We start from the raw sequence: 22,358 nt of genomic DNA, 5'->3' as shown, positions 1-22,358 counted from the left end.
GATATCTGTGGATAAATATAAATTAGCATCCTACCAGCCAAAGAGAGAGAGAGAAGGGGAGGCTGACTAGTGGGTCACTTTGATTCCCTATCAGAAGTAAGATCCTTGTGAGTAGGGATTTTCATTTCTCTATTTGTCTTTCCCGTACCTCACACAGTGCTTCCTTGTCACATCATAGTATTTAATAGATACTTGTTGGTTGATTGAATTGAGCCCAATTTTTCTTTTTCCTGTAGATTTGGTGGGGGATATTTTGTTGCATCTTTATCTTTCTTCACTGTCAGATTTTGGCAATTGACTCCTATTACATACATTTGGGATTCCATGTTAGATGTGCCCTCTCTCCCTAAAAATCCATTCTCTATAGTGCTTCCCAGAACTGGAATCTACAATGTTGAACTTGGACAAATAGCATCCATAATTTGCTGTATGTGATCTAAACTTTGTAACTACGTAGTCTACTTTGAGCAAGAAACAACAAATCTTTTCTACCTGGGAGAAGCTCCATTTTGAATTCCCAAAGTGAGCCTCTCTGCTTAAGTAAGCACTCTTTCCTGGGAATGCTTTTTCCTTTTCGGTTTTGTGTTCAGTCTTTGATTTATAACAGCCACATAAATAAGAACAGACCCCAGTGGTGTAGGGGTGGACAATAAAGAATCGTAATAAAAATGAGAAAGACTCTATGGCTCAGTTCCCAGGTCTTATACCTCAAGTCCTGGTGCTTATAATGCTAGTGCCTTCCCTCAGTCCATTATCTCCATTTTATCCTGTTTATAAAATTTTCTTTGTTCATAGTTGTTTCCATATTTTCTCCCCTATTAAAATGTGAGTTTCCTGAGGGCAGGAATTGCCTTAGTATACCACAGGTGATTAATTAGTGACTCATAGGTCAAAGCATCATCTTCACTAGGATCTGGGAGAAAAGTTAATATTTTAATGGACATTAATAATGAGTTTAACCCAAACCTCTGGGTCTTCTTTTTCTTTCTTGTTTCAGACACGAAGTGAAGCTGCAATGACTGTTCTGAGTGGACACGTGGTAGTTTGTATCTTTGGTGATGTCACGTCAGCTCTGATTGGCCTCCGTAACTTAGTGATGCCTTTGCGAGCAAGCAATTTTCACTACCATGAACTGAAGCATATTGTGTTTGTGGGTTCCATTGAGTACCTCAAGCGGGAATGGGAAACACTGCATAACTTTCCCAAAGTTTCAATATTGCCTGTAAGTCCAAGGCTGTACTGTTGATACTTTCTTTTCTTGTCTTTCCTTTTCAAGAAAATCCCAACTGGGCAGGATTGTTGTGTCTTTGATCATGAACTTGTTCCTTTGTCTGGTTATGGGCCTGAGGACTCAGCCCATCCCCTGTGCTTCATCCAGGAAAACCTAAGCCCTGGGAGACCTTATTAAATGAAATTTGCAGTGGTTTTCAGTCCCTCATCAAGAATGAATTTCTGCTAGTATCAAATGTTATTAGCTTCTGAACACTCTTTCCCTTGCTTAATCTCATTCAGCTCTGATAAATTTGATATAGTAGTGTTTGTGATAAACTGATTTGTGCTATTATTGATTGTAAATACTTTGAACTATGTCCTCTCCTTTTTTTCTGCTTAAATTTTTTTGTACCTATATCAAAGAAAGATTTATTTATTCTCATCTGCTATATAGTGGTCTTTCTGACCCTTTCTCCCCACAGTTAATGGCAGAGTAGCCTTTCCACTGGAAACTCTGTTCTTGGGGCGGTTGTCATCTAGAGTATGATTGAATCTGATAGCTTATATTTAAAAACACATTGGACCCTAAATTCAAAGGAAAGACTGTCAATTAAACTGAGTATTTGTTAAGTACCCCATGTGTTGTGGTAAGAATAGGAAAGACAAAACACAATACCTCCTCTTAAAGAACATAAAATCCAATATTTATACAACTATGTATAACAAGATAATATGGGTTAAATTGGAGATAGTCAATAGAGCAAAGGACTTAGTATCTAGACCATGAAATGAGTGGGATAGAGATTGGGTTGGAGAATATAGGCACTCTATCTTTGCTAATTTTCAATGAAAATATATCCCATGAGCTTTAAAAAAAGTTTTTAGAAGTTGAAATATTCAATGTTTGATTTTGTCCCCCATGTTGCAAATATGTACCAGAATCATATTGTAGTTTGTTTTTCTTAATGTGGCCCTCTTATTGAATAGCCATATTCAATGGGAAGAAAAAAGATTTAAATAAATAAAAAAGTCTTATGAAATAATGCAATATATGATTATGCCTTTCACTCTCCCTAGGAGATTGATAAACTTATTTTAATGTAATTTCATACCTCTGGAGGTCAATTCCTAGAAGCCAGAAATGAAAGAGGAAAAAGATGACCCAGAGTTAAAAGAAAATCACATTCTTCCATTTTGAAAGGAACATTAGGGCACTGATTTATACATAATACCCTTTGCCCGTTCCTACCTCTTATACTTTGACAATCAGACCTAACCTTCCCGAATCCCAGGTTAACACACCCAAATCATCCATTAGTATATGCACAAGAATACATAGTCAGAGATATATAGATAAGACACCCCCTTTCCTATATACACACATCTCTAAATACCAACAGATGTGCACATTCATTCCTTATATACAATTTATAAATACTGTGATTCCATCATCTCCTCTTATTCATTTCTCTGCTCAGAACATTCTAAATGGACATTTGGGGACATCTTTTTGGCAGGAATTAACAAAACAATTTTTGGTCAAGTTGATGCTATTTCACTGGGCTGTACCAAAGTTTTTTCTTTGTATGTAAGAATTGGGTAATTGCTCATTGATTTCCTGAACTTACCCAATGGATTGGCACATGTACATGCATAGGTTCTCAGTTTTATAGGACCATTTCAAAACCTAATGTCCCCAGGCCTGGCACATTTGTACAAAATGGGCTTCCACATATGTCTTCACATATTTTACTGTTTAAGTAATGCTCTATACAAAGTGAGTGCCCAGAGAAACACAAGATGTTTCCATTGATAACCTTTATATATTTTATTATATTTAGAACACATGCTTGTCCAAATGTGCTTGTGGTTTTCTATTTCATTTCTACTACTTTAATTAGAAATTAAATGACTATGTATATACATGACTGAATCAAAATTTTTTTAAGCCAGTACCTTTGGTTTTATCAGTATAGGGAAGTTCTGCTGGTATGGAAACCCCTTCCTCTGAGCTATGTTGACAACTTGTCTATAATCTGTATTCTTGGAGAGCTGCCTGGGGCACTTTTCAGTTAAATGACTTGCCCATAGTCTCGCAGATAGTATATATCAGAGACAATACTTGACCTGAATTTTTCTACAAGGGCAGCCTACTATCTTCTACCCTACAGTGCCTCTCATTGGCAAAATAAGCAATGCAGTAGGTCTTTCTTTGTCTTGAGAATGTCACAAGGGAAGGAAAATAAATTGCTTCTTCTTTGGGAGAATAGTGCCTTAGGTCAGAAAATGTTCAAAAGCTATGCCCATTCTTCCTTGTCACTCTGCCCACTTTCCAGAAATATATTGCTGTGATGACCAAGCTACTACAATTTGTAAAGAATTGCTTGTCTTAATTTCTGGAGTCAACATACTCTTATAGAGGGGCTGCTATTTGTATGAGAAAGTAACATCCTGGATAATAACCCATGAGATCTAGTGAATTTGTTCTCAAAGTAGTCAGTGAGTATAATGATGAGTCGACATGTTTCCTATGTTGCCATGTTGCCATGGAATTCAGGTTGGACAATGAATTCAAATTTAAGTTGGGCAGCATATGTTAAGTGTTTATCTATTATTATCATTATTATTATTAATTTTTAAGTCTTCTAGCTGTTGGGGACTAGAAAAATCAAAAACAAAAAAAGATAAAATAAGATCATCTCTGTCTTCAAGGAGGGTGCATTCTATCTGGACAGGTGCATCATGTAAACAAAAATGCAATGTTAAACAATTTCAAAAGATAAAGGATATTAACACTAGAGGCAATCAGGAAAAACTCCTTTTAGGAGAGACAAGAAATAAGCCTGGAAGGAAACAAAAGATTTGAAGGGGGCAAAAGTAAAAAAAAAGAGTGTATTCCATGGATGGGGGAACAACTTTTTCAAAGATGTGGAGGTGGGAAATAGCCCAATTTAGAGAACAGGAAATAAACCCAATTAGAATATAAAGAATATAAAGAGGAATAATATGAAATGTCTGAAAAAGAAACCAGATAGTGAAAGATATCCAGATTGAGAAGATCATATTTTGCCCAAAGGAACAAGAGGGTCATTTACTTACTCAACAACAATAATAAGAAAGTTGCTGAGTAAGAAATAATATAGATGGATTTATTTCTTTGGTGAGATTATTTTGATAAATGTTCAGAGGATAGCATGGAAAAGGAGAGAAACTAGAAGTTGGAAGATCATGGAAAGCCATTGTAGTAATCTAGCCAAGAGGAGATGAGAACTGAACTAGGATGTTGGCATGGAGAGAAGAAATCTCATGTTTGGAGATTCCTTAGTCTACCCTGGTTTGAATTTGGGATATAAAGATTATAAAAATACAATTGCTCTTGTGGGGAATTTTCAGTGCTGTTCTTGCCCCTGGTGAAAGAGACTAAAGAGACACAGAGACTAAATACACAGAAGGTTCAGATATAGTGAAAAGATCCCAGAATTTGGGTTCAAATTCCGGCTTCCTTACCACTTATATGATCTTGAACAATAAACTCATGACCCCTCTAAACCTTAGTTTTCTCTCTTGCAAAATGCATTGGTTGGACTAGTTGAGCTTCTACCTTAAACTCATATTATGGGAAGAACTATACCTCTCATTATAAGGTATAATAAAATATGACTAATGATTAGGATGGGGACAAAGTGGGTTTTAAGAAGGAAAGATCTTTACAACTGAGTGGATCCAGAAAACCTTCTTTAAAGAAGAATTTCACTTTAATATTCAATCAAAAAGAACACATTTGCAGATGACAAGAGAAATTCAGGCAAAAGGAACCATGTAGAAAGGGATGGAGATAGAAAGAGCATTGCATTTATAGGAGTTAGTCATGGCATGCATGGTATGTGTGCTGGAGTTGGATGGGTTAAAAGTCTCCAAAAGCTGAGTCATGCCAGATTATAGAGATCCCTGAAGGCCAGACTAAGAAGTCAAAACTTTACTTAGTTAGCAATAGGAAGCCATTGAAAGTTATATGCAGAAGTATACCATGACTTCTTAATTTTGTGATTTTTTTAACCTGCCTTCCCAAAGTTTTTCCATCAATGTCAAGGCCTTCAATGACTTTGCAGCTCCCTGCTTGGCCTCACTGAAGGACTCATTGGCTCTAGTTGTTTTGAACTTTTCCTCTCCCCCTTGGTGAAGCAAAAGTTCCTAAGATCCCTCTGAGTTTCAGAACACCTATAAAAACCACACCTTCTTCATGGCTTCCTGGAAGCCCTTTTTAGCCCTTAACACCATCTTCCTTCTTCTGGTCAATTTGACTAAAATAAATTTATTGGTATATTCTTAAAAGCCCATCTTTATATCTCATTCTTAGCCAGGATCTGGTATCCTTTCAATATAACTTCTTCTAGATGTAGAATTCCCTAAAAAGAGAGCTCTTCAGGCACTGTGTGCCTCAGTTGTACCTACCTTCATTTTCTTTAACCTTCCCCGCCCCAATAGCCACTAATCACAAATTTAGAGAAAGTCCCTACTGGAACTCAAAAAAAGCTCTAGTTCCAGTCTAAGAGATACCTTTAGTTAAGAAGACACCATCAGGTAATGGAATGAAGTCTAAATTTAGAGTCTTGGGACATGAGTTTGAATCCTGACTCAGCCAGATTCTCTCTCTTTTTGACCTTGGGCAAGTCACCTTGAAGTTTTCTCAGCTGCAAAATGGTGGGGTAGGGGTGGGAGGGTAGCAGTTGAACTAGAGCTTCCATAAAAGACAGTATTTTGGCCCCATGCACTTCCCCCGGTATTTTGGCATAGTTTAACTTGAGTGAGCTATCTTTCTTATCCCCATCTAATCCAGGATCCTGAATGTCTCCAGAATCACATTACCACAGAGTTAAAATAGGAAGACTACTTTAAACACACACACACACACACACACACACACACACACACACACACAAACACACGAGATCTTCTCCCCCCCCCTTCCCAAATTTTTAAGATCAGATCTGGATCCCATCAGTTATCTCAATCCCAGTCATTCTTGGTCTCTGACCTTGACTGGTGCCATCTTCTTTTGACTGGACAGAGAACATGGGTTAGATTTTGTTTTGGTTTTTATTTTTTCCCATCTTTACTTTTTTCTCCTTTTGTCTGAGACAGGAGATGACCTGCTATTAGAAAAACAGACATTTAAAACCTACCCCTTGGTACTTCCTGAAAGCCAGAGATTGCCACAGGATGATGATTTAAATCAGAACAATTTCAAAGCAGAGAGGAGATGGAGAAGCTTGGCATTCTTCCTCTTCCACGTTTGTTAGTAATGGCTTGATTGAGTATGGAGAGGGACCTAAAATGCTGCCATCAGCACCAAGTACCCTTTAGATTAACACACGACTCTTATTCCCTGCTAGATAGTTAGGCCAGCTTAATGTCAGAGCATAAAGCAGATACTTGTTAGATAATTTCCCAAAGCTCCTTCTCAATCTTTAATTTGTTTTTATTTTTCTCTCCCCCTCCCTCCTTCTCTCTCTCTCTCTCTCTCTCTCTCTCTCTCTCTCTCTCTCTCTCTCTCTCTCTCTCTCTCTCTCTCTCTCTCTCTCTCTCTCTCCTTCTTCCCCCCCTTTCTATCGCTCTGTCTCTGTCCCTCTCTGTTTCTCTCTGTCTCTCTGCCTCTGTCTCCCCCCTCTCTCTTTCTCCCCCCCCCCATTTCTTTTTTCTTTCTCTGCCACAGGGTACACCATTAAGTCGGGCTGATTTAAGGGCTGTCAACATCAACCTCTGTGACATGTGCGTTATCCTGTCAGCCAATCAGAATAATATTGATGATACTTCGCTGCAGGACAAGGAATGCATCCTGGCGTCACTCAACATCAAATCTATGCAGTTTGATGACAGCATTGGGGTCTTACAGGCTAATTCCCAAGGTAAGGACTGCCCTGAAACCCTCCCTGCGGTGCCTACAGGGGACAGGACCTGGCAAGAGGAATAGCCTTCACTTGGTAATTCAAAGAGCAGCAGCCGCAGCCAGGCTGACAGTGAAGCCGGCTCCTGACTGCAACGGCTTTGCAAGGGGGCATCTGCTGCCTCCTCCCATTGCCACCAAGAGCAGCCTGGAGAGCCACACACACACACACACACACACACACATGCTCTCACCATCCATGGAGACACACAGGGCTATGTTCTCACAATACATGTAGACACAGGTGCTCATACATACATACACATGTCCATTCATGCATAAACAGTACTCTCAAAAGACAGATATGTATGCCTACATTCTCATACATGCATACCTGTACATCCATGCATAAAGCCATGCTCTATAAAAGACAGACACACATGTCTACATTCTCATACACAGAGGTACATGTCTTCACCCACATGTACATTCATGCCTGCATAGTTTTAAAGTGACAGGCACACATCTACATTCTCACACATACATTCAGACACATATACTCATATAGGCATGTACCCTCCTTCCTAAAACAGTGCTCTATAAAGACAGACACACATATATACATCCTCATGTATGCAGGCAATGTGCTCACACATGCATGTGTTTTCATGCATGAAACAGGCACACGTGCCTATATTCTCAGATACATAGACATATGTGTTCACCCACATGTACATTCAAGCATACATACTCTTATGCAAAGTGGCAGGCACATGTCTACAGTCTCACAAATGCATATGGGTTCATATATACATGCACAGTCACGCATGTATGCTCCTATACCTAGAGACAAACACACCTACATGCAGACACTTGTTCATACATACACATGAACATTCATGTGTGCATAATCTTATATAGAAAGACACATATACACAAACACACAAATGTTCTGGAATTATTAGAATAAATGAGTCTTTAAAATACCCAGAACCTCAGCCATAATGCAAACTGATCACAACACTGGGGTCACCTGGCTGTATGTAGCTGATGAGAAAAGATGGGTGTGTTGAAGAACATAGTTCTGAAAGCTATCACAGAGAAGTGATAGCTTCTGACAAATCTTGAACTCCCTTCCCCATGTCTTCCAAGTAGAAGCAGAAATACAATGAATATGACTGATCAAGGCCTGGGTTGGGTTGGGTTGGGTCTTTTTTTTTTAATCACGATATGTTACACATTAAATGATATTTGTCATCTCACCAACTCTCTCCTAGAGAGTAGATAAAATGAACTGTCAGTCACATCTACTCCCATTCCCAGGCTGAGGTAGCCTCCAGATGTTGAACAATTGTTTACAAAGGAGCTGCCTGCAGGGAACTTAAAATGTTGACACAGCAGCATTATAAAATATTGTGTTTTAATATTCCATGAATCTGGTAATACCAAGGTCAAGGTATCCACATGATGGCATCGAGCACCTCTTTCACTAGAACTTGGGAATTGGGGTGGGGGCAGGATGACCTAGTACTATGAGAATTGAGCTTGTCATCAAAACAACATGATTTTGAATGCCTACTACTTTGACCCATATTAACTATATATCTTTGAGCAAAATAGTGAGAGGTTCCAAAGCTGCAGTTTTATTACCTGTCAGATGGATCAGCATCTTGAAAATCTAACATACCACAGAAATGTAAAATAGAGTTGTAATCTCTGTCTATAATTGCAGTTGGATTGTATTGTAGAAACATTGCCAAATGAAGAGTCAATGAGTCATCAGTTCTTAAGCCCATTTGAAAGCTGCCAGCCTGTGGTGTTTTAGGGTATTTAGGATATTTCCTTGTAAAGTCTGACTTGCCCTACATTGGGCTCCTAATACTTGCCCTACTGTGTTCCTAGTAGATGACTGTGGGAAAAGCATCATATCTATGTCTGAGAGCAAAATCTTGGACCGGGTTGGAAGAAATGGGTGAGAAAATCCAGACCTATTCTTCTTATTTTGGTTTTCCTAGTGGTAGTATTTTTTCCTAGAGAAATAAATAACAGTGTGGTGGTGGGGTTATATGGAACTAGATTAGGAGATAAAAACTTGAGTATGACTTTCTTCAAGTAGAATATTTAGGCAGGTAATTTTATAAGTCTGGAGCTCAGTTCCCTAAGATTAACCTAACAGTGTTCCAAGGCCCTTGGCAGCTACGTCTTAATCAATGATACTATGAAATGAAACACATGTAGAATTTAGTTGCTGCTTTCAGTGTCCTCAAGGACAAGTGTGTCTTCCAAGCTCACTGGCCTCCCAGGTCTACATAGCTATTCTTTCTACCTACTTGCTTCACTAGAATTCTAGCTGACTCCAATCCCACATGATGCTTCATCTCAACATTGGGGGATGGCCAAACCAAAGGAGCTCAGGTATGTAGGTGTCCAAGGACATTTTATTTGTATTTTTTACTAGAGTTAAGTAACGTGTCTAGGGTGTAAAATGTCTGAGGTCACATTTGAACTGAAGTCTCCTGACTCCAGGGTTGGTGCTCTATCCACTGTGCCACCTAGCTACCCCACCCCAAGGATATTTTAAAAGAATACATTCTATACCATTTGAGATTTGTTGCAAGTAAGAAGGGAAGGTGCTTGAGAAGGAGTGAAGAAAGAAAAGTCATTCTCAAGAATCTTACCTGGACTGATTTTTTTTCTGAATAGCTGTAATTTTTACTTTCTTTATTCTAAAATTATTTATTCTTTAATTTTTTTATTATGCTTTGGAATCACTTGGTAGCCCTTATGTGAAAAAATCATGCAACAGTAGTTCCCTTTTTCATTTAGTTCTTTATTCTTTAAGACTCAAGTTAGATTCTTCCTGCCTTTCAAACAGCCAAGTAAAACCAAATCCCAGTGCCATTTAAAATCTTGCCAAAACAAACATTTCTTTTGATCTGGGCTATAAACCTTGAGATTGGCCATCACATTACCTCAATAACCAAAATATTAACTCCCCCCTTCCCTTTTTGACTTTCTTCTGTGACTCCTCTGTGACTTCAGAGTCAGGTTGTCTCTAGGAATTGATTGCAGGTTTTCCAAAAGATTTGGGATGTGATGGTTAGTTGTCAAAAACAATTAGACTGATAGGTGGTCCAACCCTGGCCTGTTAGGCAATACGATGTGACAGCCCGAGCTGTGAGAATCAGTTTTAATATAGAGTGGTCAGGACTACAGCAACGATTCCATAAAGCAGGTGAAGCTGCTTCTGCTGGTCAGCAAACATCAGATCAGAACCACTTTACTGCTCCTTACTGGCAACTTAAGTGCCTTTATTTACAGAGAGGCTGTCACTTCCCTCTGCTTGGAGATCTGGTGTATTATTTAACACTCATTTATCTAGGGAAAACATTTCAATTTAAATCAGCCAGCACAACAGTGGCTCTTGCTAGACTCTATTCCCCTATGCAGCCTCCCTCCCCTGATTCTAAAGGACAAATAGCGGAGATTACAAGACCCAGCTATAGAGCAAAAGCCCCAGTCCGGTTCATGGCTAGGGAGAGAAGGAGGAATCGGGGGCCATTGTCACATTGCTGTCTGATTCCAGTCTTTGAAATAGTCTAGTTGTAAAGACATGACTTGTTGCTCAAATCTTGAGTTTATGAATTGAATATCATACTTATACCCCCTCCTCCCCCACACCTTTGGGAGGGATTTCTGCTTCAGCACTTCCAGTTGGATAGCTCCCCTCACTAATGACAAATGACCACTCAACTGTAGTATATAATCTTAGATCCTGGAGGGACTTAATGATGACAGGACTTGCTCAGAATCATAAGTCAGTTAAGAAACATAAATGTGCTCATGATGTCCCAAATACTATGCTAGGCATTGAGTATAGATATTAAGCAACGAATTACTTTATTCCAAGGCCAACTTTCTATCCATTGGGTCATAGTCTCTCTATGTGTGGCCATGGAAAGAGGAAGGTGTGCATATTTGCATAGGTATCATATCATCATAGAATTAGAGCTGGTCAATAGATCAGTGGCTATCCAGTTCAATGGATTCATTTTACAGGGGTCCAGGGAAGTGAATGGATTAGTCTTAGATACCATAGGTAGGAAGTATCAGAAGGAAGATTTAAATCTTGTTTACACTATTTAAGTCTGTACATGCAAAAAGAGGCAAAAGATAATTCTTGCCTTCAAAAAACTTGTAATCTAATGAGGGAGCCAATAAGCAAACAAATATAGCCAAACAAGTTCTTTTTTTTTTTAGGCTTTTTTTTTGCAAGGCAAATGGGGTTAAGTGGCTTGCCCAAGGCTACACAGCTAGGTAATTATTAAGTGTCTGAGACCAGACTTGAACCCAGGTACTCCTGACTCCAGGGCCGGTGCTTTATCCACTGAGCCACCTAGCCACCCCATGCCAAACAAGTTCTATATAAGATAAATAGAAAAAAAGAAGAGCTATTTCTACTATAGTATACCATCTCATATGCACACACATATATGCATGCATGCATACATTCATGAGTATATATATGCACACATCAAAAGAAAAAATGTAAAGATGATTGAAAACCATAACATTTATATGTACATGTATATACATATATAGTATCATATTGCATTGTATCATACTGTATTGCATTATATTGTATCAAGTAAAGGATAAAAAGCTATACAGGAAGTCAGAAAAAGTTAGAAATATGAATTTAAATACATACATAAAGACAGATGCACACACATATACATATACAATGCCCACACACAAACAAAAGGTTCAGAGAAGTTGATTTGCCATTCACACACATATTTGTATGTGTGTGTGGGGGGGTATGTGTGGATAAGAAGTTGTAGCTTGCCCTATACATATATGTGTGTATGTGTGTATGTGTAATGTATATGCATATATAGTAAGTATATGATTTGTGTAAATACACATGTGCATGTATATACCTACACATATGTGCATATACACATATAGTTATACAAATGAGATCTGGAGAAATTTATTTGTCATAGGCACAATGTACATGTATATTCACATGCACACTGAACATAGAAGAAACGGAAGTTTTTGAGTGATTAAAAGATGTGTGTATACACATGAATGTATGCATGCATGTGTGCATATGAGATGATATACCTGTATACATGTGTGCTTATTTTAGATGCATATATGTATATGTGTGCATATTCATACATACATGCATGTATGGTTATGGCACAACTTCTTTGGACCTCATTTGTAAAAAATGTAAAGAAAAATCTCTAAGGTTTAATATTCTGAATCTGTTTTATATTTCTGATACAGCTAAATAGCAGTAAGACCAGCATTACTTTTATCAATGCAGGGTAGCATCTTCTGTGAAACTTAGAGGTTTAGAACCTTGTCTGCATCATTGAACATTTAAAGGGTTATGACACCAGTAGGTGACAGATATGGGAGGTGGCCTCAGCTCTTCTGACTTTGCAACCAATTGCTCTTTCCTGTACACATGGAAAATATTGTGATTTCCAACAATTTTTATATCTATTACATCATTTATGGTCTTTAATACCTTAAAGGTATTACCACCATTTTTACAGTAGGGAAAACTGAGGTTCTGAAAGGATAAAGGACTTACGACAGGATTTGACTTAAGGCTTTCCTTTCAAAGAGCTCTGTCCACTTCAGCACACTACCTCACATTTCCCTGAGTATGACTGTAAATACAAACAATAGCTTTGACATACATTTACTTAGAAAAATGCTTTCCTCTGCAGGTTTTTGTCATTCATTCAGAATGCCACTGACAGGTGTGCCTCAATTCCCCAGTACCTGGCAAGGGAGTGAGGGCTGGAAGTTTATGTGGAAGTAATATTTTTCTTTGGAAGCGTTAGCAAACTTCACTGTATGGAAAGGGTTAAAGAAAGATTTGGAGGGTATGTGCTGACCTACTTCTGTGACCCAAATTTATATTGACTGCAATAAAATGACTGCATCATTTATTATATCTATGAATGACAAAAATCTCACTTTTGGGTCTCACATTTGTGGGCTTTACACCCAGATGGGCATAGTCTGCTCCTAAAGAAAAGAGGATGAAACCAATTTGATAAATGATAGAATCCTGCATTTAGCTAAAAGAGTCACTTATAAAAGTAGCTATGTGAAATTAGAAGTTATGTGAAATGGCTGAAGTAATTCCTAGGAAACTGTGGTAGGGTCTTATACTACCTGCTCCTGGGGAGACTAAGATGGATATATCTCTGGACTTGGGATTTCTGAGATAGTGTAGTCTAAGGTAACAGGGTGTCCACATCAAGCCAGCATTAATATAGTGTGTCTGGGAGAGGGAAGTCACCAGATTCCTAAGATAGGGTAATTGGTCCATGCTAGAAAAGGAACAGGTGAAAGCTCCCATGCTCATCGGTGAGAATTACAATTATACACACAATTATATGTCTACACGTGTATGTGTGTGTATAAATAAAGCTATATTATAGGTACATATCATTATATTACATATATGTATAATGAAATACTAAATTGCACATTATACACAATGATTATATTATATGCATATATAATTATAAATAAAATTATATTTATATTGCATGTATATATGCAATCTATATTATATGCATATATATAAACATAAAATTATATCAATTATAATATATATTAAACACGTCTATATACAAAGCATATACTAGTTTTATTGTGGTATATCCATCCACACAATACACATACATGTACATATACAATGCACACACAGACATAAATTCATCCATAAATATACCCACACATATAAAACAGAGTAACACCCATACTTCTACCTTGAAAGAGATAGGAAACTAGCCTTTTAAAGGAATTCAAAATTTTTTAAAGGTAATTTAGTGTGGTAGAAAGAACATTAGACTTGAAGTCATGAAATCTAGGTTTAAATCCTGGTTCTCCTATCTGCCACCTGAGTTATGTTGCTTAAGTTATTTTTGCTTTATAGATATCAGTTTCCTTATTGATAAAAGAAGGGTTTGAATTTAATGTTTTGGAAGGCCTCTTCCACCCTTTCTAAATTTCATATTCAGAAGATTTTAATTGAGTAAAGTTCAATATATATCAACAACAGTATTCAAAACACTGTTATAGCAGCCTTTAAATGGTTGAATCAAGTCAGGTAAAATAAGTATTTATGCCTATCACTAAGCAACAAGGCTGCAAAGAAAAACAAAAGATAACTTCTTCTCTCAAGGAGTTTACAATCTAAAGGAGGAGACAGCATCCAGATGGATATGTAGGTACCAAAGCTATGCAGGTTAAATTAGATGATCTCAGAGGAAACACATTAGCCTTGAGGAGAACAGAGAGGGAGGGAGGGAGGGAGGGAGGGAGGGAGAGAGAGAGAGAGGGAGGGAGGGAGGGGGGGAGGGAGAGAGAGAGAGAGAGAGAGAGAGAGAGAGAGAGAGAGAGAGAGAGAGAGAGAGAGAGAGAGAGAGAGAGAGAGAGAGAGATGCTTCTCTCAGAAAGTGTGAGTGAGATGATTTGAGCTGAGACTTGAAGGGAGCCTGGCCATAAAGTTGAGGAGAGAGAGCATCATAAGCTTGGTGGATAACTGGTTTAAAAAAAGAAGAGAGAGGAGAAGCAACAACAATGTTGTTGCTGGATCATAGAGTATGTAAAATGTAAGAAGAGACTGAATATGTATGAAGGTCTTTAAAAATCAAACAGAGGATTTTATGTTTAATCCTTGGGACAATAATGAGTCACTGGAGTTTATTGATGTAAGGGGGTGTCATAGCCTTTAGGAAGATCATTTGAATTGGAAGAGGAGGGCTAAGATTTGAGGCAATGAGACCAACCAACGGCTTTTGACTATAGGCTAGATATGGGGTGACAAAGGTCTGTACCAAGGTGACTACCTCATCTAAGAGAAAAGAGGATATATGTGATGGATGTAATGCCATAGTTATGAGAACATAGTATCCAGAATGAAGGTGAGATTTTTCTTATGTTAGACCCTAGTCAGATCACATATGGAGGATTTTGTTTAAGTTTTAGGGTCTCATTTTAGTGAAAACATCAATAGATTGAATTGTGTCCAGAAAATGAATAGAAGGATGAGGCATATGAAGAACACATTTGAAAATTATATTGTAAAGGTATTGAGGGTGGTTTAGACTGGAGAGGAAAAGGCTAAGGGCAACTTGATAACAATCTTCATGTCTGGGGTACCTGGGTGGCACAGTGTATAGAGTACTGGTCCTGGAATCAGTAGGACCAGCCTCAGACACTTAATAATTGCCTTGCTGTGTGACTTTGGGCAAGTCACTAACCCCTAACCCTATTGCCTTAAATAAATTTTACCAAAAGAAAAAACAATCTTCAAGTCCTTCAATGTTGGTCATTTAGAGGAATGATAAATTGTATTCTTTAAAGCTAGGAACAAAGGGAATGGGAATAGGAAATTTAAGTATGTATTAGAAAGTGACCTGACAAGGAGATATCCTAGGAGATAGTAAGGATGGTTCTTCTGTGAAGATCTTCAAGTAAAGGTTAGATGTCTACTTGTTTGGGCAAGTTGCTAGGAGGATTTATTGCTTGGGTACTAATTGGATTAGGAGTACCATGAGATCTCTTTAAAATCTGATAGAATGTAAAATCCTTGAAGGCAGATGGTTTCACTTTGTCTTTCTATGCTTACAGTTTAACATAATTCTCTAGATATCATCATCATCATTAGCATTTATATAGATCTTTGGGGTCCATACAGCCCAGATGTTCACTTGGGTTATTTGTACCCAATTTGTGGAAGAGCATGTCATTTGTCTCATACGTAGTGATATCACTTTGGTTTTCTTCGATAAGGAAAGTAAGAACCAGGGTCTTCAAAGTCCTTTATATAGCAATTTCCCTTTTTGATTCTGATAATTCCCCTATGAGGTAGGTATTTTTGATTACCCCCTTTTTAGGGAAGAGAAAACTGAGACTGAGAAGTTAAGCAATTTGTTTTTCACACAACTAGGAAGCATCTCAAACAAGATTTAAACTCAAGTCTTTTTGGCTACCAGTTCAGAGCTTAATAAATGTTTGCTGAATGATTTTTTTAATGTAGAAAGAATTCTTGGTCAGGTTCAGAGTATGACTAAATGACTTCTGAAATCCCTTCCAACTAATATTTGATTTTATGAACAGGTTGAGGCAGTTGCAGCAAAACCATATATATTACCAGAAGCATATCATTCCAATGGGGGAAGTTGGCTATTCTACCATATTCTGTTCTGGTCTGACATAACTGCATCAACCAATCAATCAACAAAGATTTATTAAATATCTACTATGTCCCAGGCACTATGCCAGGTGCTAGATATACAAATATAAAGACTTAAATAACCCTGTACCCACAGAGCTTTCATTCTAATGAGGGAGAGAACAAAAACAAGTAAAAATGTATGCAGTATAAAATTAAAGTGAATAAATAAATACATATGCATATGTTTATATAGACAAAGTGGTTGACAGCGAAGTAGCTTGGGAGGGAACTAGTGGTTGTGGAAATCAGGAGCTTCATGCAGAAGATGGTGCTGGAACTGCATCTTAAGAGAAGGATTTTATAAAATGGAGGTAAGGAGTTGAGAACATTGCAAACATACAGGACAAAGCAAGAATGCAAAAAGTTGGAGGCAAGAAATGGAGTGCTGTATGTGAGGGACAGCAGAGATGGAGAACATTCACATGTGGGTTGCTTAAGACTAGAGAGTATTCAGAAGAGGTTTATTAAGTCTTGAAAAATTCTGGGAGTCATTTCATATTATGAAGGGTTAAAGGATTAAATATGTGTAGCTTGCAGAAGAGAAAAAAATTTAGGAAATAGGGTAGTTGCTGCCAAGTAGTTGAAGGGCTCATCATAAAAATGGGAAAGGGGATTCCATATAATTTAGTGATTTATAACTGTAATAACTATATCACATTTGCAAGATGTTTTCTATCCATCATTGTGTTTGTTCCTCAGAACCTTATCATGAAGGAGATGCCACTTTTTATTATCTACATTTTACATATGAGGAAACTGAGACTCAGAAATTTTACAGGACTTGCCCCCAAAGCCCCAGCCAGTAAGTGATAAAGTCTAGGATTTAATAAAGATCTTCTGATTCCACATCTAGTCTTCTTTCAACTAGTTTGCTGAGATCAATGAGTTAAATTCTCAGGATGATAAAATCCAGCTTATTGTAAAGAAGATGGAATGGGACCAGATCTACAACTGTATTCACACAGGAACTTAGGACTGAGTAAACTCCTTCTAGCAATGCCAATGGTTATCTTTTCTGTAACCAACATAGTGATAGCCTGGATCATTTAAAAGTTATGTGACTTTTTCTGGGACACACAGACAGTAGGTATAAGAGATAAGACTTTTTTTTTTACCTGAACTTGCCTCCTCTCTCTCTTTCTCTCTTTGAACATCTTCTCTTCCTGACTCTTTAATCATAAACATTATACTATCAGTGACTGTTTTATTATTTCCCCTATATATAACCAGTGTATTGAATTTTGCCCCAACTCCAAAAAGGTCAGTAATTTACTAGTGATAAATATAAATGTAAAATTAGGTAGAGAACCTAACCTCTGCCTAAAGATTAAGAACTACCCTAACTGGGGGCCCAGAGAATTGTGTTTGGATTCATAACTTTTCCTCTAAGATAAACTCTTTTAAAGTGAAAGCAGATGAACCATTTTATTATCCCCTCTGCTTGAAATAAGGTAATTCTTATAACAGGATTTTATATACATAAAGAAGAATCTAAAACTTAGAGCTAGATGGGATGGCTCAAAACATTGGTGAGAGCTAGGATTAGTCAAGCAGAGACCAGCTGACTTCCTATCTAGAATAGTGTGGCAGAAAAAAAAAATCTTGCTTTATTTTTATTTTTTAGAAGGGACCAGAGGGAAGGAGGAGAGAGATTGGAAATGATTATCTCTGAGGTCCCTTCTATAAGACTGTATGCTCTTTTGGTGTTTTTCCTAACTTGGTATTCTTTAGGGATTTCTTTGTTGCACATAGTCCCTTTTTCCTTCCTTCCCATAAATACCCACAGAGGAATAGTTGTGAGTGGATGGGATGGGGTAATAGCTTTTAGTGGAAACATTCTTCACTATCCTGCCTAGCACTGCTTTTGTGTCTAAAGAAGAGAGCTGCCCACATATTGGTGAGCACCTATACATCTGGATTTTCCATCGATTTAATAGAGCACCCCAATCTTTAATCCCCAAATTGACTTTCAACACCTATCTTCCCTCAGTTTTTCCTTCCCTTTAATGCCCATCACCCTTACTACACTCACATTCACATGTAAACCTAACTCTCTCTGCAAGTATACCTCCATACACACATATTCAGAAATCAGAAAAGCATTTTTCAGCTGCTCCTGCATAATAATTCACTTCCATAATATTCTCTTTTCAGAAATGGTTATGGGAGAAAAAAAGGTTTCTCTTTATATCCACCAAATGAGCAAAGCTCAATGCTAAAATATTTTTCTTCCGTTGTAACTGAAACGTCTACTGGCTCCTTTCCCAAAAACCAGAAAGACAATTATACTTAACTGTTTAGAGATTTATAAATACTACACTCGAGTAGCCTCTGGGTAGTAACTTTAGATACCCAGCCCAATAATTTTCTTTTATTGGTTTGTGATTTAGATCTTATTTTGAGTCCTATATAATAAGAGCAGTACATTTCATTAAAAGTGCTTACTAAACAATAAAGAAAAGTTGGCTTAGGGCCCCAAGCAGGTCTCAAGTACAGGAGGGGGCTGCACTGTAACATTTCTTCTGTGGACATTACAAGACAGATCACAGAGTAGCGGTTCAGATGTATTTCAGCAAAGCAACAATTGCAGCTGTTTTCTAAATGACTTCAGCTTAGGAGAATTTTTCCTACACAGCGTATTTCACCACATGAGAGATCCTCTTAAGACCTCCATTTACAATTCTTGTAATAGATTTCTGGAGAAGGAAGGAAGAAAAAAAATTCAAAGGGGGGGGGTGGTGGTGGAGAATCTCTGGTTTCTTTCTAGACTTAGGAAGATCATTCCTAGGCCCAGTCCCTCCCAAACTGAAAATTCTTCATAGGATAAAATTGTAAAACCTGATAAAAATAAACTTTGATATTTTTCTCCCTTTGTAACCTGCAGAAAAGGATCTATTCACATTCCTAACCAGACTGTTCCTAGCGTAAGAGAAAGTCTAGAGAGAGAAAGCTTCAGGAAAGGGATGCAAATAAAAGGACTCTATGGGGCACCTTGTTTCTGCCACAGTGTCAGCCACTGGCAGAGTTAAGGTCTCTCTCAAAAAAATCAGGTCCAGCTGAAAAGGTCACAAGAATTTCTTGCCTTTCCCACTATTCTCTCCCTATCCAGCTTTGTTGTCTTGTGAAAGCTTTCATAGCAGCATGCTCAGTAAAGTTTCTCTATGGGGGTTCCTGTTAAATCCCTTTTACCTTAACAAAAGCCTCTTGTCTCTGGGTTCTAAGAAACAACTCAGATAGTGAAATGCTAAAGATTGTTTCTCTGGAGTCTGACTTGACTTTCCAGAAGTGCTAAAGGGCAACTTGCCAAAGTGATGGGGCAGTATGTCACCAAGGAGCAGCTACCTCAATAAGCTCAGTGTTTTTGAATCAGAAATAACTGAATTTATTTAACATAAAAATACTTTTCTAGCCCTTAAAAACAAACAAACCAACAAAAACACTTTGGACAAACCAATCTTATTCTCCACCTGGGCTTTAAAGCCAAGGATCTGAAGTTGATTTTGGCCATTTCTTGACTATAAGCCCCATTCTCTAGGTTCCCTGCTTCCCCTGCTACATGGCAAAGAGCTGGGCTATCTGGCTCCTGCTCTATCCCAATAGGACCAAACAGACAAGATCAAAATTAAGAGTAGATGATTCAGCCTGAGGCACCACACATTGCATCCTGGCTGTCTATGGGATTGGTGTAAATGTTTGAGTTTTGCTATTAATCAAAGCTTCAGCTTTCGATAAAAATACGTCAACATGGGGACTTGGCAAGCTGAGATCAGGACATAGTTCCCTTTCTTCTGGAGGCAAAGATATGCTACCTTCTGGCTTTTTTTTCATTCACTTGAATAACCTGTGGAGGTTCCCAGCCCTTATTCAGCCTACTGGGATAGTAAAGACAGCAGAAGAGAATGAAAGACCACTCTGCCCCCAGAACTGAAGGTCTCTGGTGGCTAGTTATCCTTGGAAGTTAGCCTAGGGAAGTTGTCAGCTGTGCAGAAGGGTAGTGGTGCACTCAACGAGAGGTCCTTATTTATGCTTTTCAAACCCTCAAAGGTTCCTGATAAGATTCTGGACAAAGAAAATGGATCTGTCAACCAGTGCCTACTATGTATAAGGCACACTGCTAACTAAGCATTTTGTAGGCTGTGAAGATTTGTAAGACAGGATCGCTGACCTCTGGGAACTTCCATTCTAGAATGGGGAGTTAGACCCACAAAGAGAAATAGATGAGTAGGGATGTAAGATAAAAGAGTCAAAATATCTGAATATACATTTCAGAAAACAAATACTATGAGAACTCCTCTGTCATTGGGAGTGATTGGGGTGAGAGAAAATATGATGAACAAAGATTGTGGGGAAGAGATGGGTTGCTGGGAAGATAATAAGCAAATACTAAGAAAAGTTTGTAAATGTCCTTTGGTTACAAAACCAAGTCTTCTTTTTATTCCACATGATATGATTAAAGGATGATAGAATCTGGTTGATTAAAAACTTTTGCAAAAAGTCAGTATTATTTTCTCTACAAGGCTTCTAATAGTATTTCCTCTTCCTAAATCGTATACCAGTTATGCTTCTTTCTACCTCATCTGATCCCTCACAGTAATGACTTCTTCCTGCTCCCTTTGATTCAGTGTCTAGTCAAAATGTTGCATGGATAACTATCAATCTATATACTGAGGCCACTAAATATCAAGAGATTTGAAAGACATTTCAGATCCTTATGTTTGTCCTTTGTGCCAGGGACATCTATTGCTTTAATCATTCTGGGCGAGGGCCACTAGCCAATCTTTTTACTTATCTCATAGAGATAATTATGTGTTTTTCCTTTATACATCAAAGATTTAGTTATCTCATCAGCTTGCATATGTAAAGCAGTGGAATCTTTGGGGACAGAGATCATTTCATCTTTTACATTGTATCCCCAACACTCAGTGCATTAGCATGTACATAGTATGCACATAAGAAATACTTATTGATGGGGCAGCTAGGTGGCATAGTGGATAAAGCACCAGCCCTGGAATCAGGAGTACCCGGGTTCAAATCCGGTCTCAGACACTTAATGTTACCTAGCTGTGTGGCCTTGGGCAAGCCACTTAACCCTGTTTGCCTTGCAAAAACCTAAAAAAAATGCTTATTGGTTAGACTATTATTGCCTGTGACCTCTCAATGACTTAGTAAATACTTAAAAGGGTCAAAATGCTCCAGGTTGTTTTGCTGAAGTAAGTCTTTATAAAATAAATTACCTTACTCTCCTTGAGCCTCAGTTTCCTCAAATATAAAATGAAAGCTTTGGATGAGATGGCCTTGGAGGTTTCTTCCAGTTCTAAATCTATAATGATAAGTTCTCTGAAAGTTTCTAGCTCTGTCTTCAGGTCAGAGATTTTTGCTGGACTATACTTGAAATTAGTTTTGTAAGACCTTCTGCTAGAAACATTGAGACAAAAGTGAAAATAGCCCATCCTCACAGAGTTTGTCTTCCAATGTGGGACATTGAATACTGGGAAAGGGAAGCAAAGTTATTAAACAATCAATCAGTCAACAGTATGCATTAAGTGCTTATAAAGAACTAAACCCTGATGCAAAGAAAGGCAAAAGCAGTCCCCAATCTCAAGGAGATGACATTTACATGAAGGTAAGAAGATATAATTATTAGGTATAGAAAAGATTTATCCAGAGTAGATGAGAGATAAGGTCAGAGGAGAAAGCTGGGGAGAGGCAGGACGGCAACTGAGAAACATTTTTTTTCAAGGCAAACGGGGTTAAGTGGCTTGCCCAAGGCCACACAGCTAGGTAATTATTAAGTGTCTGAGACCGGATTTGAACCCGGGTACTGCTGACGCCAGGGCTGGTGCTTTATTCACTACGCCACCTAGCCGCCCCTGAGAAACATTTTCTAAAAAAGCTGATACTTGAATTAAACCAGGGAAGCTAAGAGAGAGACATGCCAGGGATGGGGGGACAGCTAATGCACAGGCAGAAAATAGGCAA

At 38.1% G+C, this 22,358-nt stretch overlaps 1 protein-coding gene across 10 annotated transcripts in view; it reads left to right on the top strand.

Moving 5' to 3' along the window:
• The window catches only part of KCNMA1 (potassium calcium-activated channel subfamily M alpha 1), a 637,032-nt gene that overhangs the window by 553,524 nt on the left and 61,150 nt on the right, over positions 1–22,358 (top strand). For all 10 annotated transcript variants that reach the window (XM_074232914.1, XM_074232913.1, XM_074232916.1 and 7 more), the window contains 2 exons: positions 998–1,222; positions 6,926–7,118. In XM_074232914.1, the coding sequence (XP_074089015.1) occupies positions 998–1,222; positions 6,926–7,118 (418 nt within the window). The remainder of the gene's footprint in view (positions 1–997; positions 1,223–6,925; positions 7,119–22,358) is intronic.

Source organism: Macrotis lagotis, chromosome 4, assembly GCF_037893015.1.
Source record: "Macrotis lagotis isolate mMagLag1 chromosome 4, bilby.v1.9.chrom.fasta, whole genome shotgun sequence".
Lineage (NCBI taxonomy): Eukaryota > Metazoa > Chordata > Mammalia > Peramelemorphia > Peramelidae > Macrotis > Macrotis lagotis.
The sequence above is the reverse complement of the archived record's forward strand: the minus strand, read 5'-3'. Positions and strand labels throughout refer to the sequence as shown.